Genomic DNA, 14,474 nt, shown 5'->3' on the forward strand with positions numbered 1-14,474 from the left:
GTTTCCTATACCAACATGTTTCCAGAAACAAATGATACTTTTTTGACATATGAAATGATAATAAATTTTAAAATTACAAGTGTAAAACTAACTTTTTTTTGACTGGAGATGGGTCTTTCGTGTTATTCGTTTATTTGCATTTTAGGCAAGTTTATTAACTTATTTTTTCTAACTCAGGAATGCGTGACCATAACCATAAATATTTATAAGAAAATTATTTACATACATGCTAATATATTACATACCCGCTAAGTGGATTGATCATAAAGACGTGTTTCCCAGTAGAACACCGAAGTCAGGCATCACTGGTTGCAGTCAGTAAGCGGGGGGAGGGTGACCACTTTGATCAGCCTGTATAGGAACCGAGGGTGCGCGGTATCGGTCCTCGTTACACAGTTCTACCGTAAAGTGCTCGACTTCGCACGCAGGTCGTCTGGCTACCGAAGCCGGGGAGCCATCCCCTCTGCCAAGGATCAAAATTGCCATGACATTTCTTTGGATTTCCGCAGGGATGTTTTCCAGACGTCGCCAATAGCCCATTGTGCAGCTCTTAAGCAAAGTACTTACATACATAAAGCTTTTTTTTTTTTTTTTTTTTTTTCAATTAGGTTAGCATAAGAGAAATCTATGTCGAAACAAGAATCAAGAATTTTTTTTTTAGTCCATTCATCCAAAATTAGAATTAGTACTATTTAATATTAACGTTCTTATTTACTTAAAAAATAATGAAAATTAAAAAAAAAAAATTTCTCTTAAAAAATGATTGTTTTTCATCGACGAACTTATCAAATTTGCGATAGTTGTCTCACGTGATCCCTGATGAGAATTTTTTTTTTTCTCATATCATTGTTTTTGTTAAGAATTTTTTTTTATAGCATGATGAGAGCAAAAATATTATCGCAACAGGAATAATACAAAAATTATATGGAACATTATTTTGAACTTAAACAATTTTAATAAGCTCTCTTTATTATGGGTAAAGTTCAAAGGGTAAAAATGGTATAACATGGAGCATCCCTTAAGCTCTTTGTTTGACCTTTTAAGGGTGTGCTTAATTATTCAGTTGTTTTTAAAGTTCAGCATGAAATTTTGCAATCTGTTAAAGACAAAACCTTTCTCTCTGATCTTTTTCGAAGAAATTTCGGTAGTGGTTTCTACGTATTATTTCTGACATTTGAGGAAAATGGTCTCGAGCCAGATGGAGCAGCTCTGAATGAAGAATTAACTTTCTTCAGAATAAGTTTTCCGAGAGCGAAGGTTGCGTGATTTGTGTTTGCATTGTCTTTAAGAATGCGTCCCAAAACTCTTCTCCTTACTTAACGACTGTTTTGAAATACTTCTTTTTCTCCCACTTGTATTTATTTACCTGGTTTTATTTTTTCTGTTTGAAATAATTACTTTGACTTAGTTAGATGCTTATATGTTCTGGAGATTTTTTTCAAGTTCTTCGGCCTTTTCCTTAGGGAAATTTTGTTTCTTATTTGCTGCTAAAAAATGGCGTCTGATTCAGTCAATGACTTTGATGGAACTAAATGAAAACGTGATAAATTAATGTCCGATATTTACAGGCTCCCGCTAGACGGCGTACTCGAGCGTTGCGATCGCGAATCATTTTTGTATTTCTTTTTATGGGTCATTTATTTGAATGACGTGTCATAAAAGGGAGCAGTTCAGAAAAATTTGTTAAAATTGTTTACAGTACAGTTATAGTGAAGTCCCGGTTATAGTGAACCGAAATTTCGGTGCCTTGAATGTTCACTGTAGCGGGGTTTGACTGTATTAGTCTTAGTATTCTTTTTTTTTTAAGTAGCTGTATCGGAAGATCAGCATACCTGCCAACTTTTAATCCCTTCCATTATCATTTTTCCCAGTGGTATTAAAATGGAATTAAAACTTCAATTTTAAGCAAACAAATACGTTGTATTTGAGAAAACTTAGGTTGACAACCATGATAGTAATCAATATTAATATATGTGCTTAATTTTTGTAAGAATAGTGGTGATCAAAATCATTTAAAAAATTAAGTTTTTAAAAGAAGAAATAGTATATAATTACTACCACTTTAAATATGAAAATAAAATCTTCCGGAAAATCCGGAAGAGTTGGCAGGTATGGATCAGCAATATTTTTGATTTCAGGTAAAAAAATTTGTTTTTAATTTTTGCGTAGGTTTGTTTCTTTTTTACGACAATTTACAGGATGTTCATAAAAGAAATGTCCCAGTTTCAACGGTGTTTTATAACAGTTTAATTTGAACTGTTTTCAACAAATAATATATCAAATTAAAAGTTTTCTTAACTTATCTTTTCTAACGCATGTTCGATATGTGTATTATTAGTTATTCGATTTGAAGTCTGATTCTTTACACACTTTGATTAAAAAATCTGATGTATCCACACTATATAAATAAACGTGGGGAGAATTAAACTTTTTTTTCCAAATATATTCCACATGCGTGCGTATATATACTAAATACAAAAATAAGATGCTAAAAAATATAGCTTGACTATTATGAAAGGAATTAATAAAAAAAGAAACTGGTTATGAGGATAACTTTTAGTCATTTTTCAGCCTTTTAAATGCTTAATTGAATTTTAATACTTGAATTGCTTAAGGATGAAATTGATTCTTTGTAAAATGTAAAGAATAATATGGTATGTGACTAGAATTATATTATATTTAACCACATAATTTGCTTTAAAGTTTAATAATAATGCAAGCAGAAGCATTGAATAAATTCATGAAATGAAACGCACATATCTTTAGTTCATTTGTATTTTTCATTGTATGAATATTTTATTATGGTTTACAATGTACAAAACATCCTCTTATTTTTATTATTTTTTGCTTTTGAAATGAATGTAAAAAATGATAAACATTTGTTTCCTAAGCATGTAATTTAAAATTTTAATGTTCATTAAATTAATTTAATAATCACGTACGCATGAACATATCATCAACCAATATCTACACTGTGCTTTCGCTTTTATTAATGCTAGATAAGCCCAAGGACGACATTTTGAGTGTTTTTTAATTTCAATTAGAAAAACAACGATGTATATAATGACACAATTTCTTAGAATTTTGTGACTTTTTGTACAACATACAATTTATTTAGTGTTAATATTTACTAATAACTTGTTATATAACTGTAAATAATATAAAAAATATTAAAAATTAATTTTAAACAAATTTCTCTTTACGCATTCACAATCCAGTCATTTTGACTGCTTTAGGGCAATATAGGTATATATACTAAGTTTCCGTCTTTCTAGTGTTAATAAATAATATATAATATAATATATATATATAGTATATAATAAATGAGCTGTATAATTTAATCTTTCTTTATCAATTGACAATATTTTTGCTAAATAAAATGTTAGCAAAAAAAAAAAAAAAGATTAATAAATATTCAATAGAATATATTTTTGGTACTCTTTAAAATTTAAAATATAAACCTAATCAGTCAAGTACATAGATGATTTCATTAAACTAAAACTTTAAAATATCAACATTTCTATTTATATCTCTCTCTCTCTTTTTTTAAGTCTATTTCTCTCTCTTTCTTTTTTTTTTTTTTTTACTATTATTGAAATATTTTAACAAAACAGAAAGTTTTTCTTCTCTTCAACCCCCTAAACGATTTCCCAGTTTGAACTGAAATAATCAAAAGTTAGAAAATATTCTTTCTAGTCATAAGATATCAGTGAATAGTTGAGTAATTAGATGTTATGGCTTTCAACTGATATCCTAAATTATGGTTTTCTGCCAAATTATGGGTTCACTATTCTAAACTTTATCTTTAAACATAGATTTTTTTTTTTTTTTGAAAAAGGTACAGTAGAGGGAAACAGGCACAGTCTATAATAGAAATCTTAAAATAAAATGGGGATATTTTGGTCTAATCTTTTAAAATGCTCATTACAAACGGGTTTTTTTTTTTTAACTGAAAATTTATTTCCGCACGCTTTGTCTAAAAATATCGTATTCATTTTGACATTTTTTTCGCTGGATACATAGAACGAAACCTGTAGGGGTTTACAATTCGAATAAACTATGCAATCAGTGTCATGTGTATGCACATTGCACATAATTTGTTTTAAAAGTAATGTATTATAATTTAGCAATATGTTTTTTTTAAACGTGTGCACTTATTTACTTCATTTGTATTAAATCTTGTTTGCGCAAAATCAGATAGCTGAAATATGCTTTGCTTCATATAATTCTTTTATAAAAAGTGACTTAGTTACAATTATAAAACAATAAGTTAATAATTCCAAAGTACAATTTGGTTGGATAATTGCGAAAAACAAATTTTTAGAAATTATAATATCTATTTTTTTATATATTTTTTATCCGGCTTTGAACAGCCGACCCAATTGTAAGGTTACGATTATCAAAGTTCAACTCCGTAGTTTTGTACCTAATCCGGAAGACAAGGAACTCCCAGATCAAGCATTGGGACAAACTAGTATTCTTGGCAGGTTTTTTGATAGAACTGACCCACATTTGCGTAAAATCACGGGAACCTCCCACGGTTAGCCTGACGTTAAATGGATTCTAACCGATGATCCGTATGCCACTGAATATATTTACATTGTAATCTGGGCGAGATGGAAGCAGAGTTCATATCGATCTTCCAACTCTGGGATTCGATCCTGGGTCACTTCACTGTGAGGTGGGCGTTCTATCCCCTCAGCCCGGTTCAAAATGACAAAATAAAAACCTATTAATTGAGTATTAAGATGGTTTTTTTCTACTGGGCCTAATCTATAAAAATTCCTGGCGAACCCTGGTTGTAAGTAGTAGCCATGTCATTCAAGTTGGGCTATTTTTTAATGGGCCATTCTTTTATGAACACCTCTATTGATTTTTCCTTATATGCCCCCGATCTATATTTTAAAAAGGGCTTAAAGGTGCTTATTTTTGATTCAATTTTTTTAAAAGTGCTTACTTTTATTCGGGGTTTGCAAAGAGTGCTTTATTTTCTATCTTTTTAAAAAGAGATTTTTTTCTTTGGCATCTCGCTTGTCGTCATAAATTACAAAAAAAAAGCACGATTTTTCTCTGCAATATTTATCCCAAACTAGTTATTTTATCATGATTATGTAAAGTTTTTGAATTTTTTTTGCATTTTGTTGATTTTATGTTAATAAATTAAGAACTTTAAACGATAAAAAAAGTTTTTTATTGCTGCGCATATCCTAGTTATGATTTTTTTTAAGGGGTGATTAAAAATATTTTTGAGTACTTAAAAGTGTCAAGCATTACTGGCTGCTGTCAGTAAGCGGGTGGATGACCACTTTGATCAACCTGCGTATCGACCTAGATTGCGCGGTATTGGTCCTCGCTAAACTGTTCTATCTCGACTTTGCGCTGGTCGTCGGGATACCCTAGCGGGGGTGGATCAAAATTGCGATGGCATGTCTTCGGATCATCCTCAGGGATGTTTTCCAGACGTCTTCAATAGCCTATTGTGCTGCTTTAGTGCGACGTAAATAAAGTATTTACTACCAATGAGGTGAACCGGATTCGAATCCCAGCGAGAACTGGTCGTTACGAATTCCGCATCCAGCTTGCACCAACCATAGTGATGACTTAAAATATCCTCAGTGGTAGATGAATCATGTGTTAGTCTCTTTGCTGTACAGGCTAACCGTGGAAGGTTTTTGTGGTTTTCCTCTCCATGTAACGCAAATGCGGGTTAGTTCCATCAAAAAGTGCACCAAGAAGGCAAATTTCTCCCAATACTTAATCCAGGAGTTCCCTTGTCTTCTGGATTGGATTCAAAATCACAAGGCTACGGAGTTGAACATTAGTTGTCGTAAGCCCAAAAAATTGAGTCGGTTGTTCAACGAAGGATATAAAATAAAATAAATGTTAGTATGAACCCCGAAGGGATACAGCTCTCGCCTCCAAATAAGGTGACCTAGACATTTAAATGGCTGCTTGGTACGCATTCTGCGTTCGATTTGCATCTGCCGCAGAGATGACTTAAAATATCGTCAGTGGTGGACGGATTATGGATCAGAATCCGTCCGGCTGACCGTGGGAAGTTTTCTTCTCCGTGTAACGTAAAAACAATTCGTTTCATTAACCAGCACTCCCCGAAGGCTAGTTTGACCGAATGCTTGATCCAGGAGTTCCCTTGTCTTCTGGTTTTTCGGTTCAAAATTACAAGACTACATAATTGAGCATTGATAGTCGTAAGCTCAAAATTGGATCGGTTGTCTAACGCCGATTATAAAATAAAAGTAAAATACTATTCATTAAAAGGAAAGAAAAAAATCCATTTATTTCCATCACTAGATCTTCAAATTAACTGAGACCTGCAATTCGTTCTCTCAGCTGGATTGTTTTGTTTCTTTAACATCGCATAACGTTTATTCACAAGTCTTCAATTTCAGCCTGTTTTACCATCACATGCTAAAAAAAAAATCGCTATGTTCAATAATAATCATACAGCTGTCGGTAAAACAAACTCACTCGTACTTTGACTGCAAATTGAATTTACTTTAAATGGTTTAGTGGTTTTCAAAGTATGGCCATTATAGAGCTACCAAGAGTTTATGAAATTAATGTTAAATTTTGTGTTTCACTACTAATATTTTATTAATTTGAAATTAAAACTTTAACTTGTTCAACCCTCTCATGCTTGAATTTTTCATTTGAGTCCTAAAGCATATTTAGATAGGCAACAAACTCATTTAGTATCTCAGTATTGTGATGCAATAATTTATTTTTGGCCGGCCAGGTGACTGAGCGGTCATCGTACCTAACTGCAAAGCCATTATTAAGTTGCGTTTTTTTTAGTTTTTTTTTTAAATATCCGTCGTTGAACAGCTGACCCAATTTAGGGTTTACGACTACTAATGTTTAACTCCGTAGGCTTGTAATTTTGAACCAATCCAGAGGAGACAAGGAAACTCCTGGATCAGTACCCCCAGAGGTAAGGTACCCAATAGTGTGGCATGGGTAATGCTGCTCGCCTCCTTGACCTACGTTCACAGACAAGAACGAGAGTTCAGTGCCTGCCGTTAAATAAAAATATTTATAGAAAATTTTGTCTTGTATTGGTGTCCTCGACATTGGTATCCACGTATGAGACCATAATATATTTATATCCAGTGGTTGGATGTAGCGCACTACAACTAAATAAACCACTGCAGTCGCTATTTTTTTCCGTAGTTTGTAGCGACTATATTTCGAAAGTAGTTTGTAGTCGCTACACTTAAAAAAAAGGTAGTTGTAAGGCAGGGGTGGCGAACCTTTATGCACCAACGTGCCATTTTTTCTAATATATTGTTTAATGAGGTCATAGACGTGCCGTCAAGTAATTTTGACTTCGTGATTATTGGCAAAATAATAATACAAAATAGTATCTCAAGACTTTTTAACTATACTTAACTTATTGTAACTCAAGACTCTATATTTACTATGAAAAAAAATACATTTTGCAATGTCTCCGTTATACGTGTAATTCAACTTAAAGTAACATCAGTGTGACTTCTGTTATTGCAGATTTGATGGCAAATAAATAATATTAGTTGTAAGATGCCAGCTTAAGCAGGACTGTTAATTTTTTTTGCTAGTCATTTATTGTTAGCTTGTTTTTTATGGTTATATATATTTTTTTGTTTTTTGGCATTGATTGTTAATTCTTTTGTTAATAATCGTTTTTTTTGTTTGTTTTTCGTGAATTTTAATTTAATTTTTAATATGCTTCATAGTGAACTTTGTGATCGGTGGCGTGCCCAAAATATTGTATCGCGTGCCATTGGTTCGCCTTGTAGGGGATAGAGCGTTCGCTTTCCAATGAGGTGCCCCAGGTTCGAATACTAATCTGTACGAATTCCGCATCCGGTTTGCACCGACTACAATGCTGACATAAAATATTCTCAGTGGTAAACGGATCATGGGCTAGAGTTCCCTTGCTGTCACGCTAACCGTGAGAGGTTCTCGTGGTCTTCCTCTCCAGGTAACGCAAATGAGGGTTAGTTCCATCAAAAAGTCCTCCACGAAGGAAAATTTCTCCTAATACTTGACCCAGGAGTTCCCTTTTCTTCTTGTCTTTTATTTTCTTTCTTTTTTTTTTCTAATTTTTTCCTTGCACTTTCAATTTTTTTTCCGATTTAAAAAGAGGTATTTTCAATTTCTGTGACATCTTAAAAAATTAAATCTTAAGATAAATATGATTCGAAAGTATAAAAGCATTTATCACATCAAATATTATTGAATCTGGTAATATTTCATAAATTCATTGTAAGTTGGATTTAAATTACTACAGTCTGTAATATGAAATTTAGAATTTCAGATAACTTTTAGAGCATATAAATATGCTCTAAAAGTGCAAAAATGATCTCAAAATTTGAGCTTATGTTATGTCTATTTGTTTTACATATACGTTGCATCAGGACTTCTCGTTTCAGTTCCAATTAAAGAAGCTCTAAACATTTTCATTTTATATGTCTAGTCTAGTTCATTTCAAATAAATGAATATTATAATGGAAGCTGTGTTATCATTTACTTTTAACTTTTATGGAATTTTTTTTTATTGACAATAGTTAACAATTATTTTGTCTTTGAATTATAAATTGAGAATTGTAAATTTTATAATATGTTATAATAAGTAAATAAACAACAATAAATAAGTAAATAAATAAAATGAAAAATTCTAGTGTGCCCACCGGTGAAAAAAGAGCTGGTTTAATTATGTTCATTACATAATAACCTATTTCTAAGATTATGACTACCCCTTTTATTACGCTGGTCAGAAATCCAAATTTTTCCAAACAGAAAACTAAAAAAAAAGGTATGTTTATTCCAAGAAGTACGTTTTTGTGTTCGATTTCGTAATTTAAAATATCGTCTACAGTAATTAATTAGTAGACTTGAGGTCACCCCCTCGAGCCATTTAGTTTCAGTCCTAGTACGTGAAGATCCAATCATTTGGTCAAAAGTTATTCAACGTGATTCGTTTTTTCCCCCCTCATTGTACATCTAATAATGTAAGTATGATCTGAAACAACATGAATTGTTATTACCATCTTACGAAAGTGCAGTGTAACGGTAGTCAGGTTTTATATAAAGAAAAATTTGAATATTTTAACGAATTCTACGGATTTTTTTTTTTTTTTTTATTGTTAAAACGACCCCGTTACAAAACATTTCATCGCAAAACTGACCCTCCATTTCATTTTTTTTTTTTTTTTTTTCATTTTAAAAATAGATCCTACATAAGGTTCTTATTTAAAAAACCGAAGTTGATGACGCCATTAAATCACAATTTTAAAACTACAAGCTTGATATATAGTTTTTTCTTCCCAAAACAGAACCATTATCTGTCCAGAGATGATTGTACTCCGGAAAAAATTCGGGCTTCCGGATTTTTTGCTAGCCGCGATCCGGTAATCCAAGGTCCAGAAGTTTCAAGAAATCGTCGATCACATTTATGTATAAAAATTCTTATATATTTTATTTAAAAACATTGGAACTAGAATTTATGCTTGGCATCTTCATTTGTGAATATTTTTTCCGGTAGAATAATAAATGTGATTAAGAGATAAAAGTAAACTTATACATAATTATTAATTTAAATCATGCTGCATATAATTTATTTAGAATTTCATGTTATAAAAATATCAATGATTTAAATTTACGAAGACATAATTTTTTTGAAATGCTTCATTAATGATTTTATTTGAGAAATTTTCAGGATTTTTGAGTTGATCCCTGTCTGTGGCAATTTAAGAGATTCAGAAAATTATGAGTGTATTTTTCACTAATACAGACCTCCAAAAATCTGGACCAACTACAAGTTTTTGTAACTTTTTCGAAATGTCTAAAACGGGAGCCTATTGAAGAAGATTGGCATACCCCTGATAATATTAAATTTTAGTAGAAAATAATGTAATGAATAAGTTTATTATCTTGCAGTTTGCCCTGCTGCCAAAAAATGTTTTTAAAAAAATCTGATGTTCATTTTATTTTTCCTTAAAGAAGTGCCTAGGGAGCCGTTTTGTCAGGTTTAATTACTGTAGTTTGATTGATCCTCCAAACAGAAACAGTCACGTTTGTCACTACAACCTTTTTGGATGTCTTTTGATGTATGAGGTGGCAAGGTTGCCAATATTTCTTTTCTCTAAAGGACTTTCTATCCTAAAACATTGCAAAATATATTCATTTACACTGGGGTATGTAGATCAGGCTCTAGAATATTTTCTTGTTGATTATACTTTTGGCAGGGATTCATATAATGTATGTTTTAATGTCTATATTCAGGAGGTTATTCCAGAGCTTTTATGAATTGTAAAAAACCTGAAACCTAATTTTATAAAAGTAGATTGCCATCTTTCGGATTTTTTGAAAAATGGCAAAAACCAATGGCATATTTAGACATATTTGTAAAAGTTCCTAATTTTGTAAATTTGTCAAAAATCTTTTTTTTTCTTTCAACAAAATGTTACTGTACAATCAGGTTCCTTAGGGCAGGATTCTTTTTTTATGTGTAGAAATAATTCGCTGTTATTCTAAAAAAAAAAAGCGTTTTTAAGGGGTTGTGGCCTTAAAATTATAAACTAAAGAAATCATCTTCTCTGTTTTTAAAAATGAAAATTTTTGTGAGGAGACCAATTTTAAAATGAAAATTGCCAAATTTCAAGATAAAATAATATGCGAAAGATCCGTTATTGTAAGGTTAAAAAAAAATTTTGTTAAGGGCTCGTTGATAGAACGTAATTTCTCATATCATTCCGTAAGTATTTTTTATTTACAGATGTCTGACGATAGTATACGTATATATATTGTGCTTTTTTATGCTTTTGTATTTTAGGAAATAGCATTCCAATTGTTTATTGTAAATAATTGTTTCCGGTAAATTTAGAATAATTTTAAGGCCAAATTTTACCAACATTTCCTACTGTCAATAATATTTCATATGAATATTTATCAGCATGTTTGAGGTGGGTTATGTTTGGTTTCGAGGTCGTTGCATAAACTATTTTAAGGATTATCTATTATATAAAATATTTTATAATAATTTATATTGTTTTTTAGCTTAATGACAAGCTAAAATGAATTGACTTTTAAAGTTATAGAAATTCTTGCATCACATATTTAAATGAAGCTCAAAATTTGAAGATAATTAATCTGTTTAGCTTTAAAAGGTTGTAATTTTGAATTTTATCCTTTTGGAAAATATTCATCCAACTGCAATAAAACTTAGGATTTCGCCTCCTGTAAATGCATTGCTTTACACAGTGTAAAAATTTTTTGCTCTTGTAGTGTATATACCACTGCAAAAATACAATTCCAATTCACTAGTATATAAGACATGTTAACTCGATTCTATGTTGGGGGTACCTTTTCATAGATTCATTGTCGTTAACTACTATCCTCACATTCTTATGTTGCATTTTTTAAGGTGTAATATGTAATTTGATCCTAAACAGATGTTTTTTTTCTCTCCCTTCTTTTAGTTGAAAGAGCGATGGCATCAGGTGTGGAGGTACCTTTAAAGAGCATCTATCACATTCCCCATCAACAGCAACCTCCAGTGACCACAAATGGAATTGCACCTGCTGTCACTCTCACTGTCCGACTCATCATGCAGGGAAAAGTATGTTTTTTCATTTCTGTACCACCATCTTATGCAGTCAACTAAAAATAGTGTGACTATGTTTTGTGAACTTGCAAAAAGGAAAAAATCTGGGTACCTTCATGCAATATTTACCTGTACTTAACAGGAGAGAAGCTAATTACCTATGTAGAAAAGAATTCTACTCAAAATGCATTCATATGATAAAGAAACAACCAGTCAGATTTAAAAGAATGAAAGGAAATAGCTTTTTTTTTTTTAAAGTCAATACTATGTAATTGTAAATACATGCTTATGACATTTACATGGCATTGGTCATCAGGACATTTAACCACTTCCCTTAGCAATTATTTTGAAGAAGAAAAAGGCAAAATATCAACATATTTTTTTTGCTTTATTAATAAATACAAAGAACTAAAACAATGCACAAGTTTTAAGTTGAAATTTAATTTTTTTTTAATGTGTCAGAAACCTTTAATTTAAAATCACTTTACTATTCCGAGTTATTTCGAGCAGATAAAAAAAGATAAATATGAGTCTTTGTAGAATAGTTCTTAAAACAAGGGACAACACGAAGTGGTACTTTTCAAACGTTAGTGAAGGGATACGCCATTTTTTTTTTACTCTTATTGGTATGTAAATTCAGCTACCATCGTATCTACAATCGCAGAAAACGCGTGTGCAGTCCCACAGTCCAACATCAAAACTCCCAAGTAAAACGTGGCAAACTTTCAATTACAGCAGATTGTTTTTTGCTTCCGACTGAGTAAAATTGTGATGGAACAAAATGTACTGACAAATTCTGCTAAGCCTGAGTTATCTTGGGATGATAAATATTTGCAACATATACGTACCCGAGTTAACTCGGGATAGTCAGGGAAGCGGTTAAATACTTATTTACCAACATTTTAAAACTTCAACATGGAATGTTTTTGCATTACTTATCAGGGGTCTGTCCAGGATAAGTTTACTGCTGTTTAGCAGTACCTTCACAAATTCAACTTTAGGAAAAACTCTAGTTTCACAAAATACTTTTAAAAAAGCAAGTTCTGTTGCAAACCCTTTTCTCGTTGCAATCTGCCAGCTGTATTTTACGAAAAGGTAGCACGTGTTAGTTTAGATAGTGCATTGTGGTAAGCCTAACTGGTCACTTACACAATTTATCAAATTTAGCATTTTTTTCGCTGAGTTTTTAAAAATAAAGGGCCCTCTATAAACATTACAGGGAGTCAAAATTCGAACATCATTCTCAACATTATCTTAAACTGTTGTAAATGCATTCTAATAAACCTTTATTTTTTATGAAACATTTTTTTCTCTGAAACTTTTTTTTGTATGATCTATTCAAAAAAGCTCTCATAATGAAAATAACTTTTAGTCCTAGTTCTGTTAAATGCATGTTGTTGTTTTTTAAATTCATGATTTTTATGTACTTTTAAATTTGGGCACAATTTTAAGCTAAAGATTTTACAATAGCAAAATTATTTTTGAATATATGGGGGAAAATATATAGAAATTTACCAGTCATAAATAATTTTTATTTGTAGCGACAATTTTTGAAGATATTTTCTTACTTCACCCTATTTTTGCGTTGATTTTTTAACAGAATTTTTAATTTTCACAAATTATGTCTAAATTTTCACAAAATAGGTACCTCTCAAAAAAATTTAGACAGAACCCTGCTAATCTGTAAATTAATTTGTCTTATTACTGAAATTTAAGCTGAACTACATATCAGACAATGAGTATTTTTTAACCACAGTTAAAATTAGCTACATTTTTTTTTTCTATGTTGCATTATTATAATTGTTAGTGTGTTCTTTCTAGTAAAACTTATTACTTTGGGTACAAGATTTGGGCTATTTCTTCATGAATCTACTTTCTATGTAAGAATTTACTTTTCTAAGAATTGTACATGGTGCGTAGCTTGTTTAAAAAGTGCTGATTTTTGATTTTCATTTTTTAAAGGCATTTAAAGTTGCTTTTTTTATTGGGTATTTATAAAAAGTGCTCAATTTTCCCTTTTCAAAATTGAGATTTTTTCTTTACCATGTCAATTTTTGCCATGTATATTATGCAAAAGCATGGTTTTCACAATTCATTCAACTGCAATCCATTTCGGCTTACCGTCAGTCCGTAGCGTATGAAAGCGCCAGTCATTTTGCCTGTATGACGTAATACTTGCGAGTCCGCATGTGGGTCTACTAAGCTGGGTTCGGTGAGATTCTTGCACTGTCATGTGTAACTCCCCTTCATTTTGCAAGATATATTCTCCATTTCAGGCTTCATTGTCCACCCTCTGAAATCGAACCGAAAAATCTCTAGATCTTTTTATGGTGGTTTATATAATCAAGAAAAGAGTTGTTTGTCAAAAACTAGTTATTTTATTATGATTATGTAAATTCTTAGAAAATTATTTTCCATTTTGTTATTGTATATAGTGCTTAAAAATATTTTTTAAAGCTTAAAAAGTACTTAAAAGTGTTTATTTTTTGTTGAAAGACTTGGCTATGCACCCTGTTGTATTTTACTTCCCCTATACTCTTCATGTATATGCACAAATGCTTTATAAAGTCATTTTGCTTGTCAAAGTTGAGTATATAAGTTATCATAGAGACAGCTATTTATTTATTTCATTCTCAGAAGTAAGAAAGAACAACAAAAAAAAGTTTGAGTCTTATATAGAAATGTTTTACTGCTTGTTCTTAATAAACGAATAATAATTTAAGATACATAATGCCATTAATTCAGCGAAAATGATCAATTGTAGCCACTTAGAAGGGAGCTCTTGAAAGTGGTTCTGCAGGGTTGCCACAGGTGACTAAAATGCAACTATTTTCTACCTGAGGCAACTATGGCTACTTTTTTTGCCTGA

At 31.2% G+C, this 14,474-nt stretch overlaps 1 protein-coding gene across 4 annotated transcripts in view; it reads left to right on the top strand.

Moving 5' to 3' along the window:
- LOC107442066 (poly(rC)-binding protein 3) overlaps positions 1–14,474 on the top strand; it is a 67,445-nt gene that overhangs the window by 28,042 nt on the left and 24,929 nt on the right. For 3 of the 4 annotated variants that reach the window (XM_016055529.3, XM_016055527.3, XM_043050977.2), the window contains exon 2: positions 11,481–11,620. In XM_016055529.3, the coding sequence (XP_015911015.1) occupies positions 11,492–11,620 (129 nt within the window). In that variant the 5' untranslated portion in view covers positions 11,481–11,491. Of the gene's footprint in view, positions 1–10,077; positions 10,197–11,480; positions 11,621–14,474 lie in introns of those variants that run through there. The other variant, XM_043050978.2, reaches the window with a different exon arrangement.

Source organism: Parasteatoda tepidariorum, chromosome 6 (genome assembly GCF_043381705.1).
Source record: "Parasteatoda tepidariorum isolate YZ-2023 chromosome 6, CAS_Ptep_4.0, whole genome shotgun sequence".
NCBI lineage: Eukaryota > Metazoa > Arthropoda > Arachnida > Araneae > Theridiidae > Parasteatoda > Parasteatoda tepidariorum.